General features: G+C 47.6%; 1 protein-coding gene across 2 annotated transcripts in view; it reads left to right on the top strand.

Moving 5' to 3' along the window:
- The window catches only part of fars2 (phenylalanyl-tRNA synthetase 2, mitochondrial), a 98,413-nt gene that overhangs the window by 39,831 nt on the left and 33,159 nt on the right, over positions 1 to 25,423 (top strand). For both annotated transcript variants that reach the window (XM_079754450.1, XM_079754451.1), the window contains exon 8: positions 17,179 to 17,339. In XM_079754450.1, the coding sequence (XP_079610576.1) occupies positions 17,179 to 17,339 (161 nt within the window). The remainder of the gene's footprint in view (positions 1 to 17,178; positions 17,340 to 25,423) is intronic.

Raw genomic sequence — 25,423 nt, 5'->3', positions numbered from 1 at the left:
ATGATTTATCTTCCTGAGCAGCAGTTAAACTGATCTGAGGATGTTGGCTGAGCTGATAATAGCAACATGGACAGCGAACATTGAAAGAAAATCATTTTTTAGTCCTCAAAGTCCACACGGCCGACGCCAAAGTTGGGCTTTTGCTCTTCATTAAAGCTGGCTGAAACAATTGTCAACTGTCACTTGCCGGAGGAACCATGCTCCGTCTTTGAAATGAAACGGGGCTTTCAAGAATTCACATTGGCTTATTTTTCCCTTTCGCATATTGTGTTCCTTTTCCATTTTTCATTATCTGGCTTTTCTCGCCTCAACTTCTTTCTTTCGTTCCCTTTACCGCAGTAGCTGTCATTTTCTCTAGTCTTTCATAACAGAAACATTGTCACAAGAATGCAGTACATCTGTCCAACAAAATCTGTTTTCACGCTCCACTCAATTCCCAGCGCTAAAGTGCTAAGTTGTAACCAGGTGTTAAAGAGGCTGACGCTTGTTCCAGAAGCATCTCTGGTGTACTGGGCGGGCTGGGATGGATTCAGCGCTTTATGTGGTCACACAATAGTCACAAAATAAATGGTATTGACTAACCAGGTCTGTCTTCGAAATGCCCTTATTTATAACGTAAATGTATGCATTTAGAATGATCTATTCTAGAGATAAGGTTTGGAATTAAAAATAGAAAGGAAATTCCATTGTCAATTAACTATGTATTATACCATGGTCTGGGGGAATACTCGATTCTGATTGGCTGCAGGGTGTGCATTAACCCCTGATATATGGACACCTGCTAAGTAATTCCAGTCAAATTGTCTGTTCAGCCTTCAAAACGAGAGCTTCTAAATTGTGAAAAATGCATTAAACTGTAATCAGAAAACGTGGCTATATGCTATAGACCCTTTACTATAGGGTCTATAGCATAGAGCCGCGTAGGGCCTATAGTAACTGTGGTATAAAGCCTGGGACGAATTTCAAATTATAAATATGTACACTTTATGTTGAAAGTGTAGACCGTTGCGATTCCCATTGGAACGAATGGCGCGGTGGGCGCGGTCTTCAAATTGAGAGCTGGTAAATCTTGAAAAATTAATTAAACTGTAATCAGACAACGCGGTTATATGCTCTAGGCCCTAGAGTATCTGTGGTATAAAGGCGGTGACGAATTTCGAATTATAAATATGTACAATGCATAACGTTAGCTCTCTGGCTCATAGCTGAGCGGACTATAATACGTCCCTTTGCCAAGTCGTAGCTAAGGTCCGTCCTATTTACTGGAGGAGTGAACAACGTTTCCGTTGCATAAGAACCTTACGGGAGGGTAATGATTTTTCCAGGTATTAGTCAAACCCTCAGGCGTTACCAGGGAAACAAAGTTATAGCTTGTGAAAAACTGAAAATATAAACGAATAGTCTTAATTTATTTTCTTTGGCAAGTGACCAGTGTATAAGCGGGATAATGCCCTTCGAGGTGTCCATTATCAGGAATTAATGGACGCGCGTCGGACGGTGTTAAGGCATCCGCGTCGTCCATTAATTCCTGATAATGGACAACTCGTCGGGCATTATCCCTTACATATATACTTGCACATACTTCCTAAAATGACCTTCAGGTTGGCCTGTTCATAAGCATGATCTTTTGTAAACTTCCCCATGATACGCATGATAATCCATATGGTCCAGCCACAGTAGAGGGTCACCTCACTTTCCTGCATCGGTTCTCGCCTAAGGCTTTTGAGACAGAAAGCGGTACTGTTTAATGAGCTACCTGTTCATGGATTGTTTTCAGTTTTCAGACGGTATGGAACAAACGATAAACAGTTAGCGATGGGGCCAGTACAAGCTATCTGAATCCTTCACAGCAGTTTGACAGCATTGTTGCCATGGTAACGCCACTGACGTTAACAAATGCCAATGAGTAAGGACTGAAATATGTTGGATTTGAGAGGTGGAGCCGCATCTCCCCCCCACTGACCCCGCCCTGCCACACAGAGCGGATTGAATGGTGATCACCTATGACATTACCCTTGTGAGCCACCCAGCATATTCAAAATCAGATGTTGCAAAATTATCGGTTGCCTAGCAACTGCTGTGGCACCAATATGGCCTCCGGTGGAAGGCATCAGAACTGCGGCGTGATTCCAGTGAGAGTTGACCCTAATGGTTGCCGACTCCCACCCTATGAAAACAGTCAATGTTAGCCAACATGCAGGCTTTTGGATTGCTGTACCATACTGAACTGTACGAAAATGTCGTTTGTTAAACGTTATTTCCTAGTAATGGGAATTTTATATGATTTAAACAAATTCTGGAACTGATTTCATTTTGCCTATTTTTTGGCCTCCTGGCTGGTGCCAAGATGCCATCTTTTTGGTTATTTATTGGTTATATATTGTATTGTTCACAGTGAGATTAGAACAGCTTGATACTTCCCATACACACGGTAAACTGTAGACTGAAATGTCAGCAGAACATCGCTTTGATAAATTGTGGCTAAATCAATATGTCTCAAAGTGTAACGATCATGGAGCTTGTCCACAACTTTAACTGAATAACTTAACAAGCCTATGCTTTCACTTTTGGAACCTATTCCTCAAAGAATGACAATCTAAGCATATAACCTGGGGTGAAATCTCCACCACTTCAGCCGTTACATGAGGCAACAAGTTGATTAAAAGTTAATCAAGGTGTTATTCTTTGTGAATGTTACACAGGGGGTGTTAGCTGCAGTGCTCCGTGCTGTGGAGTTAAACCAACTATAAATTGTTTCTAATATCGCATAGACAGGGTATAGGGACGATTATAATATAGATTGGTGTCCACCAAGGGACCTTAGCAGAGCCCTGCTGGCTCTCTCTGGTCCTCTTTAGCTCGTTAGCGGTGGTAGGCTGTGCTAGCTGTCATGCACACGATAAATGATTGAACTTGTTATTTTGTTTGTGTGTGTGTATGTGTGTTTGTATATGAGTAGCAGGTAGAAGGAGTAGCAGATATAATCTATTTTTAAAATACATGCAAAAACATATATATATACCTCTGAAACACGCACACACAAACACCACACACTTACTTTGACCTTTGATTTATTCGGCTTCACATATGGAACCTCTCTCCATCTCTAGTTCACATGTTATCTTGGATACACAAAGTCTCACACACATGTCCTCATTGTTACACGCTGGGACACCTTTTCAGTGGACTACCACGCACACACAGCCGTGCAAAGATGCAGGCACACTCACACACACACACACACTCAAACACACACACAAACACACACACACACAAAGAAACCTTCATTCTAACTAAACAGAAATGTTCCTATTAAGGTGAAAGCGATAGTCTGCCATCAGTTCTCTTATTAAGTCATTGCATTTCAATTTGCCTCTCTGTGTGTGATTGATCTCCCCTGATGAAAAAGAACTAATTCTTCTTCTACACTTGATGCCCCATCTGCTACCCATTGAGGATGAGTTAAATTTGAGTAAAAGGCTGGTTCACATCCGGTGAGGCAATATTTCTGAACGCGGTTTCCTCCATGTAATGAACAAACCAGATTGTGCAACTGGATAGGGGAACCTTTGAGGGGAGGATAGGGAATTCCCGCTATTAGTTCAATCATAAACCATTGAGGTCTGAGGAAAGTGTTTGAAGTTCAGGTGAACCCCTGTTTCGGCTCGAATTTCGAGAACACAATGATGTAAAAAAAATAAGTATTTGGTCTGAGAGTTTGAGGAAGGATGGGTACATTTTATCCCCATGGTAACGACCCACTGCAACTTTTTCCTTAAGCAGGTTCTGTCGTTGGGTGTGAACACTATAATGAGTGTCGTCGTATGTGATGCACCACACACTGCGGCAGCTTACTATTAGAGTGTGAGAAGCTAACCTCTCGGACGCGGCCATTAACATCAACCGCTGGTCAGATGGGCCCCCCTCAATCCACACACAGTGGCGTTAACGTACCCTTCCTCCATCAGGGGCCCCTTGCTGGGGCAATGAAGGGCCTTCAGAATAGCCCTTCAACTTCATCAAAGGAAACAGGACTTGGGTCCGGAGCAGGGTGGAAGGTTCATGCATTTCTATTTTGAAGATCATTTAAGACACATGGCGATGTTTAAAACCAAAAAAATTAACCGATTTGGGTTCACTGGCCCTATAAACATACCAACCTAAGACCAACATGACGAGGTGTTTTCATCAAGGCGTCCCAGGCCGGGTTGTCTTCTCTTTCTGAGACTCCTTCCCGGCCAGGAGCCTCAGCTTCCCATCCTGCCAGATGAATAAAATATCTCCATTACCCGTTCTGAGTGACAGGAGAAGAGGGAGAGAGAACACGGGGCATGCCTGCGCTAATGCGACACTGTACTCCTCTCTCTCTGCTGCTTGCTGAAGTCGCAGAATGCTAATATTTCGTTTTAGGCAGTGATTTGGGGGACACGGAAGGTCAGAATGTTTACCTGATACAAACAGGGATTTGTGCTGCCATGAATTGACACTTTCAGGAAACTAGGCAGCTGGGCTTTGGAGCCTGGATCCTCTATGATTGGATATTTAGATTTAGGGGTGGCAGGCCTAGAAGATGTGCACATGCTCACATTCACATGCGCAAGCACTCACACACACACACACACACACACACACACACACACTCGGCAAACACTATTCGTTGAATTCTCCCTAAAAAAATTGAGTCATGCATACAGAGCAGAGACTATGAAATAGATGCAGAGAGGCAGCTTCAGAAGCCCATACTAAACGTGTGTGTGTTCGGTGTAACCCGTACTACACTTGCACACACCGTTCAGTTTTCCGACGATATTCTGAAGAAAGGGGGCACCCCCCCACCGCACACATACCCACACACAGATATACCCACGCTTATACATGGACACACACATACACACCCGCAGCCATTCACACACACACACACACACACACACACACACACACACACACAGACATACCCACAAACACATACAGAGACATACACGCACACAGACATACCCACAAACACATACAGAGACATACCCACACACACAGACATACCCACAAACACATACAGAGACATACCCACACACACAGACATACCCACACACTCACTCCTTCTGAGCCAGCCTTAGGGTACTAAGCTCACCTGGAATCTATGGGTCCCTGGGGCACCGTGGCAACCACAAGCCAATGGCTGCCGAGTATCTGATGGTTCAGCATGTTGTCTGGGAACACCCAGAGACGGGAGGAACAGTCGGTTAACTCGCCACTCAGGAATTCCAGGAAAAGTTTCCGGGGGTCCTTCCGCCCTAGTTTAAATGATGCTTAAGGAAAGAATATTCAAATCTGGAGTTTTTCTTGGGAGCCCTTCAGGCGAGCAGAGAAGTAGGTCATTATTCTCTGTGGCACCCGGATGCTGAGTTGATGCATAGGAGGTCATGTTGTTGTAAACATTTATGTCTTTTTAAGAGTTGTTCATCTTAAATGGAGAGCTTTGTGTTTGCACAAAGTGCTATCTTATAGCTTTTGTGCTTACAAAGCCATAAGATAAATGTGTGTATACTAGGGCGCTCTTCTGATGATATGGTATTGTTCACCGTTTGGTTAAGTTTCATTTTGAATGCACACTAGATGAATGGATTTTGGAGAATGTATCCACCCCAGTTACTCTTAATTCACTCTTCTCTGTGTGAGACCCCTCCACTCCTAAAACACGTTTACAGACTCATGTTTCCATCGAGGTGTTCCCAAAGGAACATTGACCCCTGACCTTTTTACTGCCCACTTTCTCATAAATTCCAAATGACTCTTGTTTATGATTTAAGATAAAAGCTAATGCCTTTGGGTGGCTAATGTTGAATTAATTATTAAGTGCAATTCATAATGAACATAGCCTTTCACTCTGGTTAATTCCTACAGCTCTATGCTGGTGTGAAATAGACTTAAATAGATTTAATAAATGGTTTCAGGTTAGTCATCTGCGCACACAGACAAACGCACACACACACACACGCACACACACACACACACACACACACACACACACACACACACACACACACACACACACACACACTCACAGAAATATATGTATAGTCTTAAATATGTCTTGCACATATACACAGATAAATACAACTATGTAAAGCACAAATGAGTTCAATTGAGAACACACACACATCACACCCATAGTACACCCATTAAAACAACTCTAAATGTCTCTTAAAAACCGAACCTCAGCCTTTTCGACTACAAACACACACAGACACTCACACACAATACCCACATTCTTGAACTCACACACACACAGGTACACACCCACACACCTAGCATACCGGTCAGGAGCCTCAGAGATCGGTGTTTAATTACGGGGGGATTAGCAGGAAGCGGCGGGCGAGTGCAGGGAGCCAGGGTCAGGTTAGCCCGGGCTGTGTTTGAACCCCACACTGCTTAGCGGCCTTATCCTCCACTTAGAGAAGGTTAAGACACCCCGTCTACCGCAGTGGTAATTACTGTTCCCCAGCCGCCACCCACAGAGGAGCGAGAGAGAGAGAGAGAGAGAGAGAGAGAGAGAGAGAGAGAGAGAGAGAGAGAGAGAGAGAGAGAGAGAGAGAGAGAGAGAGAGAGAGAGAGAGAGAGAGAGAGAGAGAGAGAGAGAGAGAGAGAGAGAGAGAGAGAGAGAGAGCAGAGAACACTGTGACACAACTTGGACAGCGGGAATCAAAATGTCATCGGCGCTCGCTCGCCATGGCAACGAAGAGGGGTCGGGTTCCGCCAACGGGCACCGGGGGATGAACCTGTCCTTTTTCGACTCTCAACGCTCGACCAGCTGCTGCTCATCGCCACGCTGCCCCTCGAACGTGATCTTAGACCGGCGGGGGCCGTGGCGTGAATGGCTGTGATGGCGAGTGGACATTGGCGGTACCATTGCTGCCCGCTGACCTGGCCAAAGGGCACGGGGTCAAGAAGTCCTGAGAGTGAAAGAAAAGGCGTTGTTTTGCTTGAACAAGAAATGCTTGACAAACCGCCGTGACTCCACCCACACCTGGGCTTCCCTGTCTCGTACTCTCTGTTGCTCTCTCTTGCTCTTTCACTTTCACACACACACACACACACATAGTCACTCACTCACTCACTCACTCACTCACTCACTCACTCACTCACTCACTCACCCACTCACTCACTCACTCACTCACTCACTCACTCACTCACACACCAAACTCTTACACACCCACAAACACTCAATCTCTTCCACTTCCACACTCACAGCGTTAGTCACTCTATAGCGATTGCCCCCCCCCCCTCCTTCCCTATATCTGGAAGTGCTCTCCTCAGTGGTGTCTGTACCCACCTCCCAATCCAAACATGCTACCAAGTCAACCAGCCTCTGAACCAAGGATGAATCTGTGTTTCCCCTCAGAGGGTCACTTTTTCAACCATGTTAGACACACAGAGAGAAAGTCTGAAGACTTTGAATGGCCCAGGTCATCCACAGATGACACCGTCGTTAATGATGCTGAAGCATGGCGGCTCCGGCCACACTCCTGCTTAACCGTTAAATACTGCCGCCGCTCCTCTGCTGGAAGCCGTAATGAGGCGCTGGCAGACGCAGGAAGGAGGGAAAGGGCTTTTGAACTGCGCCTGGGTCACAGAGACGTGATGGTTTGTTTTGTGTCGGGTGATAATGATCCTTGGCCCGCTGAATGGTTGCGGTGGTTAACAGTACAAGCATGGTAATTGGTGTCTCACTATGTCAACATCTTCCCACCGCGCTGATCCTGTTGTATCCAGAGCTAAACCCTTTTATTTCTGCTTGGAGCGGGAACATGCGAAGCCTGTAGTATTTATTATACAAAGCGCAGAGTATTCAAAGTGCAAACTGAGTATAGGCTACATACAACCTAATATATACATTACCTAGAATATATAGTAGACAGACCAAAGTGACCACAGAATCAAGTCTTTTGAGTATTTAGTACATTATACTCAATAGATACTTGTGCACATAAGTACATTCAATGTACACAATATATATGGTGAATATAGTACATAGTATAGGTACTACGTAGTGCATGTTATACATTGTGTATGTAGTACATGGTGTTAATAATATTCTGTATATATACTTCATTGTCATATATATTTACTGTAATGCAGAGTATATTGCTAATATACAGTATTTACTGTATATGGTACACATGGATTAAGTATTTTTTTTGCAGTATATTAGTACAAATGTATTTAAACAGTCCTGACCCAGAAGGCAACAGCTATCTCACAGAGGGAAGAAGAGGAGTTTCAAAATATGTAAAAAAGTAAATTTCTCTTTGTTTACCTTTGGGCAATGTTCCCGCTCCGCAGAGAGTCTTCACGGGAATTACAGTTTGAGTTGAAGCATTATGTAATCATTTTAAGAGGCAATAGAAGAACTGACACATTATTTCCTATTCAGCAACCATAATGATTCTACACTGATTAGATCTCTATCTGCTACCTGCGACATAGGCACATCTTTGAAACATTAACCTAATCTGTAATCAAAGCCCCAAATATTCCCTCTCTCTCTCTCTCCCTCTCTCATCCTCCCTCCAGCCACCATATTGATCTCCAAAGGTAAATGCTGTTGCCTGGTTACTAATCAACCTGCATAATTTAGGTGTTCTCCATCACTTATTAAACATGTTGGTTGAATAACAGGCAGCCGGGGCAGACCGTTTCTCCACGCATTGTCTCGATAATCTATATGAACTAATGAGGCGCCCTGACGCCAAAGTGCCCCGAGCAACACATGCGCTGCAGCTCACAGTCACATGGTTGTGGGGCAGGGAGCGTGTTGTTGTTGAGATCCAGAAGCCCATATGCTGTCGGCAGCAAGGAGACCAACAGGAAATCACAAGGCAATTGGCACTCAGGACCTGTGTTTGTGAGGGTCCGTAGGCGAGGTGTGATCATCGTGTCTCGGTACCTGTGGTGGAAAAGGTACCTGAATAATGAGTAGATTAGAGTTGCCTTCATCTTTGAACTAAAGTTAAACATTTGTCATAGGGTTGACTCCTCTTCCTTCAGGCTCTGGCGTCTGGAACATGAAGATCTAACGGTGATTACTTCTTGGTGACCAGTGACAACAACCCACTATCACATCCCATCAGACCCCAATTGAAAATGGATACACTTGGCGCTTATCGACCGATTGATCCTACCCGGCCATACCTCTGGTCGAGGCTGCCTTCCCCTGGGAACATACAGTTTGACAGAACCGAGGGACTGTTCCTCTGTCCCAGCTAGCTTCCGGAGTGGGTCATGCTGTCGGGACCAACGAAAGTAGCGACTTAATATTGAACCAATACTGGTACCGCAGACATTCAAGATGTCCAGAAAGAAAATCTGTTATTGTTGGTTTCGTTTAGTTTAACTCTAAAGATGTTTTTTAATTTCATCTTCTGCTCTTGACAGACAACAATCAAAAGATGGGAACAAACTAACTCATGCACACGCACGCAAAGCGATAAATTCCTGATTGTTTGATCCATTGCTTATTTATAGAGCTGGGGTATTCAGGATAGCTGTACCCCATGATATCATTTTTGTGCAGGTCTTTAGATGGCGGTTTCATTTCGTAATGTATCCTTGAGCAACAACCTGCCGACACAGTTTCCCTTATCTAGTTATTCAGCTTTGCGACGCATACTTGAGTCTAAACAGACCCAGATTACCGTAATGGGCTGCAGGCTCTGTTTTCTGTGCTTTGTTTGCGGTGCTCCAACGGCCTCCAAATCACTCTCCGTTCTGTGGAGCGGTGAGTGGATGCTTCCTATAAATCACTGTTGTTCAGCGAACACGACCATCGGTCAATACCCCCTTTAGCAGCGCTGACAGTGAGGGATGAAGCCCTGAATATAAGCAATATTGACAAAGTGTCGCAGTGAAACATACCTGATATCTCTAATGGACACAAGTTTATTAGAGATATAGACCAATTATGGGCAGTTAAGTTGTTTAAATTGTACAACAGCCAATTTTTCAATTTTTTTTCAAAAATCCATACAGCAGATGTAATATTCAAATGATCACATTTATTAAACAAAGTCTGATAAACCTACCATAGGTAATATTCAACAGATTAAAACACTAAAGAGAGAGCAGAAGAGAGCAACAGTGTGAAACTTAACAACCAATCAACCTTCTCTGCCCACTTCCTCCCTTCCTCTGAACCAATCAGGATAGACACGCCCTGATTGTTCAGCAATGAGCCGTGGGATTGGTCTAAAATCGGAATCGCTTGTAGTCTGTAAACCCAAACCCCGGGCTTCTGCTGGGTAGACACCTACTTCACCTTCAGGAATCCAGGATCCCGAGGGAACTGAGTTTCCTAAGGCAAATTGCGACCAAGACTTAACCATTGTCTGCAATTCCAAGGGGTGGGCGACCAGATGATTATCCTGAGACACGGGGTTGCACAGGGCTAGACCCCGGTACAGGGATCGACTGCGGCACTACAGGGCTAGGACATTGACATTCGAAATGAAGATGTGGGATTAATCTCCCTACCATTCCCAAAACACACCCAGGTTGTGTAAATAATTCAAAATGCCACATGGTGAACTCAGCACGCCAATCAATAGCTGACATTTTCACTGCAGTGCACCGTGGGCTCCAGAACATGAACCGTGTACGCTAAACACACACATGCACACACTCAACACACACTGCACACACCGCACACAACTCTCTACTGGTGTGGGTCCGGAGACACCGGTTGCGCTCTACTCCGAGGGCATGGTCCCGCGGTCAGGGGGGCATGCTGCATTTGATTCCAGCTAACTTTACTGGGGCTGCTGAGACCTGGAGTACGGCTGGTCTGCTGGGCGATCTCGCTGTCTGCCAGACACTATTGTTATTGTATAGTTTACAATACTAACGTCAAATTTCCGGCTTAAATCTCCTTAATGGACGACGGGGGCCGGGGGGATGAATCCGTTCCCATTGGCTGACGGCCGTATTGAGCTTGTTTATGTGCCGATGTGATGGAACGAGAGGGTGTGTTTACACTAGGTGTGATCGTAACACTAATGCATATTGTGTTGAAACCAGGACGAGGGAATAACAAGTATGAGAATAACAAAAAGAAGAAGGTACAACTCTGAGAGGAGGGAGGGAAGGAGGAGGGAGGAGGGAGGGAGCGGAGAGACAGAGGACGGAGGGAGGAGAGAGGGAGGGAGAAGAGGAGGGAGGGAAGGAGGGAGCAGAGGATGAAGGTAGCAGAAGATGGAGGGAGGGAGTAGAGGATTGAGAGAGGGAGGGAGGAGAGGATGAAGGTAGCAGAAGATGAAGGGAGGGAGTAGAGGATTTGAGAGAGGGAGGGAGGGAGGGAGTAGAGAATGGAGAGAGGGAGGGAGGAGAGGATGAAGGTAGCAGAGGATGGAGGGAGGGAGGAGGGAGGGACCGGGGAGGATGGAGGGAGGGAGAGGGGAGCAGAGGACGGAGGGAGGGAGGGGGGGGGGGCCGCAGTCAGAGGATGGATGAACACAGGGAGCATGAATGAGTGCAGGAGAAATGAAAAGCGACAAAACGAGTGATTGTGGAAGTGGAGCCCCGGCGAGAGGCGGAAGATGAGGTAAAAACGACAGATGAGCGGGAGTGCAGAGGGGGGAGGAGGAGGAGGAACGCCGTGATGGAGAGAGCGAGAGGGGGAGACGGAGACATCAGAAGAGGCGGGGAAATTAAAGGAGGGAGGCACTGAGAGAGATTGAGAAGGGGGTTGGAATTAAGATTGAGGCTGGGAGGAGTGGCGATGGCGAGTGGGAAGGAAATGCAGAAAATAAGTTGAGAGAGAACGGGAGAGATGTGGGAGGTTTGAGAAGGAGAATGTGAAATGAAAACTAGAAACGGAATAGAGAGCGGAAAGAAGGCATTATTGAGAAAGAAATGAAACAGGGAGAAAATTCAAAGTTATGGGGATGTTTGAATGTATGTGTGACGACACATACATATAGATGTCTTAGGATGAAATCCAGCGTTGATCCCTGCCAATAGTGGTCCCCAATGATCTCTCCTCTCTCTCTCTCTCTCTCCTCTCGCTCTCTCTCTCTCTCGCTCTCTCTCTCTCTCTCTCGTCTCTCTCTCTCTCTCTCCTCTCTCTCTCTCTCTCTCTCTCTCTCTCTCTCTCTCATCTCGGGGACGTTTGATCACGATTCCTCTTGTACCATACGTGGTGACTCACATGCCCACAGTTTTTGGATTAATTTAGAATAACACTGTTTAACTGTTGCCACGACTGATGAGGGGGAAACATGTAGCAGGGGAGGGATATAGGAAGGGTGGGGGGCGGGATGGAGAGAGAGACAGACGGACAGAGAGGGGCTAGAGAGACAAAGGGAGATGGGCGGGAAAGTTGGAGATGAGAGAGACATGGAGAAAGAGAATGGGGGGAGGGACAGACAGAGGAAGAGAGACTGAGAGGGGGAAGGAAGAGTAGAGGAGAAGAGGAGCGAGGGAGAGAAAGAGAGGGAGATGGTTGGAGCAGTCCTTGGCATCACCGGTGGCGTCATATCAGGCGTCGGCCAAGCGCAATGAGCAGCAGCGATGATGTCATCGACAGACTGATATGTCGCTTCTCCATCTCACTCACGCTCACGACTCTGCGCAACATGTCCCCCTGCGAGGCCTCCTATTGGCTGAGGAGAGAGGGGGAGTTGGCTTTAAAGTGTGTGTGTGGGTGGAGGGTCGGGGGGGGGGATTCTGGCACTCAAGGCGTTCTCTCTCTTTCCTCACTCTCTCGCTCCTTTTATGTCCGTTTTTCCTCCCTGTCTCTCCCCCCGTTTTGGCTGACGTCTATGGCACGCACACACACGCATGCACGCGCACAAATATGGGCCCGCATTTGCACACACGCACACACCCATGCATTACATTACATTTATTCATAACGAAATCATGAACATTGTTGACTTTGCTTTGGCAGTAGTCATTATTGCGGACATTGAAACATATACGCCCATAAACCACCGTGTGTGAGTGTGTGTTTGTATGTGTGTATTTATGTGTGTGAATTTGTGCGTGTCACTGTGTCACACCTCACGTCATGAATCTGGTATACCTCCAGATTAGTGGCTCGGGGAGAGGTGTTGTGATTGGCCGTTCTGACTCATCACAGGAGCTGACAGGCACTTCCTCATCCCCGATGATCTGGCTGAGGCCCCGCCCATACCTGTAGTACACATGCCGCAACCTGTAATGCACCCAACCCTGCCTGTAATACGCACAACCCTACCTGTAATCCACACACCCTGCCTGTAATCCACACACCCTGCCTGTAATACGCACAACCCCTACCTGTAATCCACACACCCTGCCTGTAATACGCACAACCCTACCTGTAATCCACACACCCTGCCTGTAATCCACACACCCTGCCTGTAATACGCACAACCCTACCTGTAATCCACACACCCTGCCTGTAATCCACACACCCTGCCTGTAATTACGCACAACCCTACCTGTAATCCACACACCCTGCCTGTAATACGCACAACCCTACCTGTAATCCACACACCCTGCCTGTAATCCACACACCCTGCCTGTAATACGCACAACCCTGCCTGTAATCCACACACCCTGCCTGTAATACGCACAACCCTACCTGTAATCCTAAAACCCTGCCTGTAATCCACACACCCTGCCTGTAATACGCACAACCCTACCTGTAATCCACACACCCTGCCTGTAATATGCACAACCCTACCTGTAATCCACACACCCTGCCTGTAATACGCACAACCCTACCTGTAATCCACACACCCTGCCTGTAATACGCACAACCCTACCTGTAATCCACACACCCTACCTCTAATCCACACACCCTACCTGTAATCCACACACCCTGCCTGTAATCCACACACCCCTCTGTCTGTCCTCCCGTGGCTCTGAAGTGTGAGTGTGTGTCTGCGGAGAGCCTCAGACGCGGGGGCTGGGAGCGAAGCCCCTCTAAGGCGTCAGGGTAGACGCCCCCGCACCGCTGAAACATTTACGCGCTTGCCTCACGCCGTTGCATCACGCCTCAAGGTTTCCGTGGACCGCTGCGGCTCGTGTTCTGGACGGCTTGTCCGTCTGCTCAGCAACAACCGCTCAGCGTCCCAGACTCTGAAGACGCTGAACGCCCCCGCTCAATCAGTGCGCCCACCGTGTTCCCCCCCGTCAACGCCGCGGACCGGCGCTGTAAGCCGCTAACTGTCATAAGACCCGTCGTCTCGCTCGTGACACGGACAGGTCATTTGAAGCGCTGCGTTGGCTGCGTCACACACACACATGTGCGTCCCCCCCCCCCTCCGTTTGCCGCCGCCGCGCCGCATCTCGGTGTTATGCAAGCGCCTGGCTGCGGCCCGCCGCCGTCTCCAGGTTGTGTAACCGGGATTCCAGACCCACGCGTCAGGAACGTCGTCATCAGCTGCTTTGAGCTCCTCCACATGAGCGGGAGAGACAGGGCAGGGGCGGGGAGAGGAGGGGGGGAGGGGGAGGGAGAGGGAGGAGAAGGAGGAGAGAAATTAGGTAAGGTTGAGATGGAAGTGGAGGGAAATAGATGGAGGTGGAGAGGAGATTTAATTCAGAGCATACTAAAGTGTACTTAAGATGTGTTTCTGCATGCGGGGGGGGTGAGAGGCACCAATGCGGGAGGAAGAGAGGGAGAGACGTGGTGGGGGGGGGGGGAGGAAAAGCTGCATGTAAAGTAAGGGAGGGAACACGTAGGAGCAGAAACCGGGGAAAGCCAATAAAAAGGAGATTTGATTCAGAGACACGAAGACGCAGGACAGTCGGAGGCGGTGAGCGATCGGTTGTACGTTATCATGAGGTAAAGATTTATTCAGGTGTGTTCTCTCATCTCCCTCAACCCCGCGACCTCACGCTCATTAGCATAGATACCACATTCCCCGATTTGTGATTGGAGCGGGAGTCCAGGATGTGAAAAACTAGGAAGTGTGTGTGAGTGTGTGTGTGCCTGAATGTGTCTGTCTTTGTGTGTGTGTGTTTGTGCGTGTGTTTGTGCGTGTGCTTGTATGGTGGGTACACACACACACACATCAACTCAGAGGCCAGAAAGGTTACACATCATCATAATAAGCAGAAGCATTCTAATCAAACTAGGTAATTCATCCTCCCACACTGAGTGTGTGTGTGTGTGTGTGTGTGTGTGTGCGTGTGCGAGTGTCCATTCAATAAGCTCCTGCCTCAAATACCTGGAAATGCTTTGAATTCGTCCTCTCAGTTCAGACCCTGGAGACAAGCCGATGAATATTACCCTGAATATTTCCCACCTAATGCTGGGGAAATTACTCTGAATATTACCCCATTACGAACGAATCTCTGCTGAGCCGAACCCCGTCGGATACACACCGCATAGAAATGATCCTGCTGCAGTTCGGGGCCTATATAATCCATCTGTGAAAGTACAACATGGTCTTCGTCGTTAGGCCCCCCCTGGTATGAATCCAGTCAGGGTACAGCATGCTATTGGTCATGTACAATAGCCTCATAAGTCTCTGGATGTGGATACAGTAGCATATTGAATGCAAGATGCATGGACGCCCGACAAGTTTTTTAAAAAAGCGGTACCCGATCGCCTTGGCCCTTCATCTCCTCTGCCTCAGGGTAGTCATGGTAACGCCCGGACCACCCGCTCCCGTATGGATCGTCACGGTTGCGGAAAAAGTTAAACGCGGTTTAACGTCTTAAGCACTACACAGCATTTACAGGCATGCTGGCTTCCTGACTGCGGTGTCATTACCCATAATCCTCCTCAGTGTGTGTGTGTGTGTGTGTGTGTGTGTGTGTGAACCTGTTGGCGGTGAAGCCGCACATCATAGGAAGTGTGCGGACATCTTAAGTCTACATCTCTCAGGCGAGTCCCTGGCTAAAACCTGGGGATTACCCACAATCCCTTTCTTACAAATTAACATTTGGCCTTTGCTTCATCTTGCCTGAGGTAAGATGGAGGAGGATTCTTTCCTCATAAAAACATCAAACAAATAAACTCCCAACGGTGAATTTAAAAGATGTCTATGTAATGTTATTTTATAGATTTTTGTATTTTCTTTTGTTGTATCACAACGTGGGTGTTACCAGTTAGAAGTCTGTGTCTGAAGTCTGTGTCTGAAGTCTAACTGTGACTGCAGATGGCTTTGACGGTTTCTGGGTTTGAGGTCAAGGTCACGTTGGGAGAGAGGGGGGTGAAAAATAAGTTGTTTATTTTGGGGTCGGCGCTGGGGCTGACCCCAGCATAGAGATTTTTATCTGGTTCCAGGTACCACAGCGGCCTCCTCGATTTCTGTGTGTTTGTGTCTCTCTCTCCCTCTCTCTCTGCACCTCTCAGTGCTGAAAGCCCGTCACGCCAGGGTAGAGAGAGCCCTCACACTCACCCTTTTTACCCACATCTGCTTCTTGTCTTCGGTCAATTCTGTGGTATTTTCATGGAGAGTTTCTATCGTCACATTACCGTATAAATGGGCGGTATACGGTCGTGTGAATGGATCAAAATTTATTTCTGGGAAAAAAGTTTTTCAATTAAGCATGTATTTTCAACCCAAATATAGAAAACATCTAAAAACCTGTGCCGTCCGAAAATGTACTCGCAAGGCGGTCATAGGTTACGGATGAAAATATGTAATCAGTCAACTTTTTTTTTATACACTCAAATGTCTCGATTGTATCAGGTCTTCATTTTGCTTTCAATGGTAACACCTTTATGTTTCATGACCTAAAACACACACACACACTCACATTCGATCATTTCCCCCTCTCTCTCTCTCTCTCTCTCTCTCTCTCTCTCTCTCTCTCTCTCTCTCTCTCTCTCTCTCTCTCTCTCTCTCTCTCTGTGTGTGACAAAACGATGATACACCGTCGTCGGTATACAGGAAAGAAACATCAATCCTCAATCCTAACAATCCTCAAGTGAGGCACACTCACTTGAGGTAGGGTGCGCAGCCAATAGAAAACCACCACTTGTTAAAGCGTTTACTGCAGGAAGAAGCACCCTTATTGTATTTCACAAAGCATCCCCCATTGAACAACTTTATTAATTCAGTTAACAAAGAACAATGTTCACCAACGCCCGGCGAGACCCAAATGGAGCCGGTTTCAACTGGAAAAAAGGTGGTTGGGGGGGTTTCCCTTTAATAAAGCCTGTGTGTGTCTCTGTGTGTGTCCGTGCAGCGGGGGCAGGCAATAAGCTGGGCTGGGCGTTCGGCCTTGGCCTAGAGCGGCTGGCCATGGTGCTGTACAGTATACCAGACATCAGGCTCTTCTGGAGCCAGGACCCACGCTTCCTCCAGCAGTTTGTCCTGTCTGACATCCACCAGCCAGTCAGCTTCCAGGTAGGACACACACCTGCATGCACACCACGCACGCATACATATAAACGTGCACGCACACATACATGCATGTACATATGTTGGCACGCACAGTGTACATGTGTACGCATGCACACACCTACAAATACATGCGGATAACTACTATATCGCTATTACTATATCCTTAATACATAATGGGGTGCAGTAAGAATTAAATGGCATCTTCCAAGTAGCGCTAATAAGCAGTGAAGCAGGTTAGCAACTAGACCAAACGAGACTCGTAATGGTAGGTAAAAACAATACTTTATTAAATCATGCAATTGTGATGTAGAACAAAATAAAAAGAAAACATAAAGTGATTGCATGATATTGAAGCCTACAGCGATCGTTAGTTAACTTGTGTGGTGGTGCCTGTGTTGATAAGGTTTATTGGACTACGTTACCCATAAGCCTTAGCGCCAGTTAGAGGCGGGAGATAGCCTACGTGAGAGAGCTATTAGCGTGTACATGTGTTGGACCGCTAATGCAATAAAGAGTGCTAGGAACTAAATATGCTGCTGCGCCCGGTTTGTCATATATAAGGAACAAACATAACAGTGCCTTATCATTTGTTTACCCATGGGCCATGGCGATATGAATGTTTTAGACGCAATCAATGTAAGGTCGCGGGGAGACGAAGCTCTGTTCGTTTGTATATTTTATTTACATGACCATTTTTTTGTTCTGTTGTTTAAAAAAAAAGAAAAAAGAATCAGTTCTCTTGTTTTGGGATTCAGTTCTCGTCGTTCACCTTCGGGATTCGTTCGTTCTGACCGAAAAGTTTGCGACCGACCCATCACTAGCAAGCACACACATACACACATGGTTGCACACACACACACACACACACACACACACACACACACACACACACACACACACACACACAGATGTCGTAGGTTCATACACATTCACACGCACACACAGTCTCTGACACACACACTAACACATACACACACATACACAAACCTACCATCACATCTACACACAGTAATGGTCACATACATGCATGCCATGTACACAGTAACACAAACACAGACAGTTAGAATGAAGAATCCACCGTGCTACAGCAATGCAACTGAGATGACATTGTATGTCTGCATACAACACGTGTTCTTACATAGAATACTAAGATGTGTAACATCTCGCACAGTACACTCACACTTGTACATGTGCACACAGACAGACTTGTGCAAACAGACCTATACATTCAGACATGTACACAAAGACATGTGCACACATGACCAGATGTTTTCACAGGCTGTCCAATTGATTTTCCTATCTTCACCAATTCTCCCCGTTCATCTCCTCCTCTCGCCTCTGCAGTACCTTGTCTCCTTCCTCTCTTCCCTACCTCCCTCTCCTCTCGTTTATCTTCCCCGCCATCCTCTCCTCTCCTCCCTTCCTCTCCCTCCCTTCCCTCTCCTCCCTCCCTCTCCTCCCCTCTCCCTCCCTCCTCTCCTCCCTTCCTCTCCCTCCCTTCCCTATCCCTTCTCCTCTCCTCCCTTCCTCTCCCTCCCTTCCCTATCCCCTCTCCTCTCCTCTCCACCCCTCTCCTCTCCTCCCTCTCCTCTCCTCCCGTCCTCCCCTCTCCCTCCCTCCTCCCCTCTCCTCCCTTCCTCTCTCTCCCTTCCCTAGCCCTTCTCCTCTGCTCTCCTCCCTTCCTCTCCCTCCCTCCCCTTTCCCCTCTCCTCTCCTCTTCTCTCCTCCCTCTCCTCTTCTCCCTTCCTCCCCTCTCCCTCCCTCCTCTCCTCTCCTCCCTCCCTCTCCTCTCCACCCCTCTCCTCCTCCCTCTCCTCCCCTCTCCTCTCCCGTCCTCCCCTCTCCCTCCCTCCTCTCCTCCCTCTCCTCTCCTCCCTTCTTCTCCCTCCCTCCCCTATCCCCTCTCCTCTCCTCTCCACCCCTCTCCTCCCTCCCTCTCCTCTCCTCCCTCTCCTCCCGTCCTCCCCTCTCCCTCCCTCCTCTCCTCCCCTCCCTCTCCTCTCCTCCCTTCTCCTCCCTCCCTCCCCTATCCCCTCTCCTCTCCTCCCTCCCTCTCCTCTCCACCCCTCTCCTCCCTCTCCTATTCTCCCTTCCTCCCCTCTCCCTCCCTCCTCTCCTCTCCTCCCTCTCCTCCCTTCTCCTCCCTCCCTCCCCTATCCCCTCTCCTCTCCTCCCTCCCTCTCCTCCCTCCCATCTCCGTCCCGCGGGCTGTGATGACACCGCTGCTTAGCGTATTTTAACATTTATTGCAATCATCCTACCACATGTTGTCATTACACGTCAGACTGCCGTGTCCATGATCCATGTTCACACGAGTCCCGGTAACGGCCTACCGGTACTTATCTCTAAAACACTTCACTTAACATTCCAGTCCATCATACGCTACTCACAGGAACCGCTGACGCATCACAGCTCCGCTTTATTTAAGTTTATTGATATTTCTTTGTTTGTACATGAATGATAATACATAACTACTGAAGTTAATCTGGCACTGGCGCTACGGTTTCTCCCTCGTAGAGGGGCAACGGGAGGGACTGGGGGGAGTGTAGCAGTGCATTATGGGAGTGCATTAAGGGCTGGATGTTTATCCGTGGGTTAAAAGCTCATTTGGATACTTTCTACGGGTTTGTATTGGGTAATGAGGAATATATAAGGAATATTATTCAGTGGCATCGTTGTAATGTTCAAAGTTTCAAGTATTTATATATCAGATATATATCAGATTTTTACTTATTTTTTATGTTCTTCATTTCTGTTAAATGGATTGGGCTAATAGGAGGAGCCGGATTATAAATAGACCTCACTTAAAACAGTCCAGGTTCCAGTTGACCAGGGAATGTCTAGGTAACGCCCCCTGTGTCCCTGTGGAGACCCAGAGGGCTTCAGCCGGCCACAGGGCATGATTTAGTCTGTTTGGTACAGAACCTTTTTAGCTGATTTTCAACCAATCCTTCCTTGTTGCTCTTTTACACATCGTCGCTAGTCAAACCTTAGCTCTTCTACCTCTCCTCCCTTCCCTCCCTCCTGTTACTCTTCCCCTTTTCCCCTCCCCTCTCCTCCCTCCCTCCCTCCCTCCCTCCCTCCCCTCTTGTTCCTCATCCTCTCCTTCCTCCTCTCCTCCCTCCTTTCCTCCCCTCCTGTTTCTCTTCCTCTCCTTCCTCCCCTCTCCTCCCTCCCTTCTTCACTTCCTCCCCTCTCCTCCCTCCCTTCCTCCACTTCTGATCCTCTTCCTCTCCTACCTCCCCTCTCCTCCCTCCCTTCCTCCCCTTCTGATCCTCTTCCTCTCCTACCTCCCCTCTCCTCCCTCCCTTCCTCCCCTCCTGATTCTCTTCCTAACCTTCTCCTCCTCTCATTTCCCTTCCTCCCCTTCCTCTCTTCCCTCCGTTCCTCTGCTCTTGTTTATCCCTGCTGCCTCCCCTCCTCCTACAGGGAGGCCATTGTTATTCAGGGTCACGGCTGTAATTATTATTCCATGTGTTCTGTCTTCGCCTGGTCTCCCCGCCTGACTGAGGAGCCAGGCAACATTTACCCCGACTCACCCCTGGCTTCAAACTTGTCAGTCTTTCCACATTATGCTCCTGCTGTGTTTGTGCGTGTGTTGTTGTGTGTGTGGTCTGTGTGTGCCCGCAAGTGTGACTGTGTGTGTGTGTGTGTGTGTGTGTGTGTGTGTGTGTGTGTGTGTGTGTGTGTGTGTGTGTGTGTGTTAAATGTGCTTCGTCAGTTCCCTCTCACTTTAACTGCTCATAGTGCAGTTTCTGCACGGCGGCTGGATTCAACGCCACCGCTGAATCCCGACTCCACCGCCGCGGTTTCCAGCTCGCTTTGAAGTGTACGGTCCAGAGTGTGGTGCTCTCGTACTTGAACCTGAACGAACGCGACTTCCAGTTACCACGACTACTCGCCCTGACGCTGACCATATGGCCATAAAGATGATATCTTCTCAGAATTGGTGTTGACAACGTATATGATCGTTTCTCCGTTTCACAGCCTGGGGAGGACTTATGGGGACGAAGCGCGGTGCCGCTCGGTTGTGTCACACGCTATTCGCTTGCCAAATCTCCCGTTTGACCTTTCCCAGCTGAGTCACAAATGTTAACGAGTCATCGCTGAGAAGGTCAAAGGTCACACCGTTTACACAACCACAGCCGTATTATGCTACAGGCCATTCCTTAGCCGTCAATTAGCAGCTCAATGTAATATGAATAATGAAGCGTAAGCCTGATCCACTCCTGCTGGCCGCCGGCTGTTAGCCACGTCTTTGGTTGTGTAGGTGGGCCCATCAAAGGGGGCCGCCGCTCCTCTCTCTCTGCCGTCCTCCCCGGTGGGAGCTACGTGGTCTGGCTGCTAGCGGTTAGCCGAGCTAGCGTTAGCCTCTGACTGTGCACCATTAGTGTCGGCTCTGCGGGTAGCAGTATGCAAATGTTCGGCTGGCGCAATTGAAGGACATGACATCCTTTACATCCTCTCTGTCAATACCGCACCCCATCTGCGTTTGTGTGTGTAAGTGTGTGTGTATGTGTGTGTTTGAGTGTGTGTGTGTTTGGGAAGGGGTTCATGGATGTGCTGACTGTTATGAACACCCACTGTCCCTATGTTTTATACATAAGGGCAGAAGTGCACACACACACTTATGGGCCGAGAGAAGAGCTGGAATTAAAGAAATGGATAAAAAGTGTTAATCTAGCGCCTTCGCTCCATCGGGGGTCTCATTTCAGGGGTCACTGCGCTATAAGCTTAGAGGTGTGTGTGTGTGTCTGTGTGAATGTGAGTGTGTGTGCCTGTGTGAAATTGAGTGTGTGTGTCTGTGAGAGTGCAGGCGCCCAATCCCAAAAAGAAAACAAAGCAGATTGAAAATTAAAGCAAAAAGTGTACGCGTGAAGAAGACCTGAGAGGAAGACATAGAGCTATGATTTAAGACATAGAGTGGTGAGGTAGACAGAGAGGTATGGCTCCTTTAACAGAAGAGACAGAAAGATGGATAAAGAGAGAGGGATAGATGGATGAGGAGAGAAGGATGGATCTATCAAGAGAAGGAGGGATGGACAAGGAGAGAAGGATGGATCTATCAAGAGAAGGAGGGATAGACAAGGAGAGAAGGATGGATCTATCAAGAGAAGGAGGGATGGACAAGGAGAGAAGGATAGATCTATCAAGAGAAGGAGGGATGGACAAGGAGAGAAGGAGGGATCTATCAAGAGAAGGAGGGATGGACAAGGAGAGAAGGAGGGATCTATCAAGAGAAGGAGGGATGGACAAGGAGAGAAGGAGGGATGGATCAAGAGAGAAGGAGGGATGGATGAAGAGACAAGAAGGGATGGATGAGGAGACAAGAAGGGATGGATGATCAGACAAGAAGGGATGGATGAGGAGAGGAGGAGGGATGGATGAGGAAGGAGGAAAACACCTGTATTGACCCACGCTGTCACTCGTCCGTCCAGCTAATACCCCTGTCCCCTTTATTGATGACCCTTGTTCCTCCGCCGGGGACCAGGGGAAGCACGGCTGGTCGCCCAGCCAGGGTCGCTGCGCCTCCCCTGGGCGAGGACACACCATCCAGCCCCCACACCCCTCTGCAACACACACCGCTACGCCAGCATGTCCAGAATCCACCATAATGATCTGTGACTGCCTGCACCTCGGGGGAGAACATGGTATCCCCTCTTATAACCAGTCTCAGACACGCACGCACGTACGCAAGCACGCACACACAATAACACAGCCACTAACAGCCACGCAAACACACATGCGCACACACAATAACAGACATACACTCACACACACAGCCACTAACAGAAACACACACACACACACACACACAAACATGTACCCACACACAAACAGAAACACACATCACACACACGCATGCACGCACGCAGGCACATGCACGCACACTTATTCACGCATAAACACACACACACAAACACAAAACATTCAACTAATGAAGAAAACAAACAACTAACACACCTGTTGTGCGAAACACACGCAAGCGTAAACACACGTTCCCCCCTGTCTTTCCCCCACACTCAAACACACACATGCACACAGCACAAATATACGCATATTCAACACAGAAAATGACTCTTCAAAAGAGCTTAACACGTATACATAGTACTTTCACTTGCATTAATACAATTCTCATATCCACAAAGACCACTACCATAGACATACACAGACACACCGAAATGTATGTGCACAAGAACAAAAACGCACACACACAGACACACACACATACCCTCACTCAGACACACACACACACTCAGCTGCATGGTAGCAGCCAACAGAAAGTCGAATGCAGATTCCTATCTTCTTCCCAGCAGGGAGGCTCTGCCCATTGGGCAAGACTTTAACTTTAGTCTCTGGCTTCAAAGCAGGCCTTCGCGCCCTTGGAGTTTGGTATCCAAATTTTCTCAAGGTTCCCCAGCTTTTCTGATGTGGTTTCCTCTTTGTTTGGGGGATTTTGTGAAAGAACAGGGAGATTACTCTCTGAAGATTGACTCTGGAAAATAATTTATCCCCTGCGATTTAAAGTTTGGTTTCATTCTCTTGTTAAACCTCTCTCTCGCTCTCGCTTGCTCTCTTTTTCCAATCTTTCCTATCTTCCCTATCTTCCCTCCTCAGTCTTTACTGCTAATAGGGAAGCAAAGACACCTCCTGGATTCCCATCTTTCTCATTAGCATTCTATCCATCTACAGGCAAATAAAACAGACAGTGAATCTGGTTTCATATCCCTCCTGCAATCAATCTCTCTCTCTCTCTCTCTCTCTCTCTCTCTCTCTCTCTCTCTCTCTCTCTCTCTCTCTCTATCACCTGTTTAAATGTTTCCTCGGCCATCTGAGGCTGCTGTCTGTGCTGTCAACACATCTTACACACTTAAATGCTGAACAATGTTGTATGACGACATGCAATTATTATTTATCGTTATCCCGGGAGTTAACCGGCGAAAACATGGATGACATGCGGAAGACCAGGTTATTAAATCAATATTACAAGGTCATTAGTTCTTATGGTCCGGGTGTCCTGGAGGGAGTTGAATCGGGACGCCCTGGAAACTTTTGGCTTTGTGCATTTGTGATCAGGATTCTGGCCGTCACTACGTGTCATCTGAATATTAAATTTATAGATCGCCATGGCAACGCACACATCCGGCAACATATGCTCCCAAACAGATGGCAACGATGTCATCAGATTGGACACGCGGTGCGTGGTTTTGGCTGTGAACGTGTTAAAGTTCAAGAAAGGCTTGACTATGAACAAGAGTCAGGTTGACGTTGTTGTTAGGTAGTTCATTATCTCCATATCCAGCAGCCCTACTATGTTTTTTCATGACATTGTGTACATGATAAAAGTTACGCCTTTCATCACGGAAGCATTCGACCGAAGATAAAGTGATTTGTGTGAGTGGATAAAGCTTCAAGCAGGGGATTTTAAGACATTTATATCTTACACATATCTCACACTCACACACACAGATCCCAGCTTCCGGCAACATGATTGGTCGAAACAAATATGAAGTGAAAGAAAGAGAAATGCCCCTCAGAGTGGAGCTAGCCTGCCGTCACACTTTAGACTAGTAATCTAAAGTCTGCTTTATTGCGGGCTGGTTTGTTGCGTGCAGGTTTGATGACTGGCCCAGAGCTGGGTCTGAATGCTGCACACATTATTAACAGCAGCTGCTGTGGAGGCTGAGTGTTGCTTGTCCAGTATCTCTCTCTCTCTCTCTCTCTCTCTCTCTCTCTCTCTCTCTCTCTCTCTCTCTCTCTCTCTCTCTCTCTCTCTCTCTCTCTCTCTCTCTGTCGTGGCAACAGATAAACAGTGTTATTCTAAATTAATCTGCTGTGGGCATGTGAGTCACCACATACAGCAATAGGAGGAATCGTGATCAAACGTCCCTGGAGAGACAGAGTGATGCCTTGCCCAAGGACTTCTAGTGAGGGGTCAGCGATTACTGCAAGGGATCCAATGGCTCATCGCTGGATTTCAACCTCTGACCTCCAGTCAACGCAATCGCTTTTTCTTTCTCTGCCCTTCTCTCTGCCAGCCCCCTCGCTCTCTCTTGTTTCTCTATAACTTACTTTACATGTTCTTT

The sequence above is a fragment of the Pollachius pollachius genome, assembly GCF_949987615.1.
Source record: "Pollachius pollachius genome assembly, chromosome: 17".
NCBI lineage: Eukaryota > Metazoa > Chordata > Actinopteri > Gadiformes > Gadidae > Pollachius > Pollachius pollachius.
The sequence above is the reverse complement of the archived record's forward strand: the minus strand, read 5'-3'. Positions and strand labels throughout refer to the sequence as shown.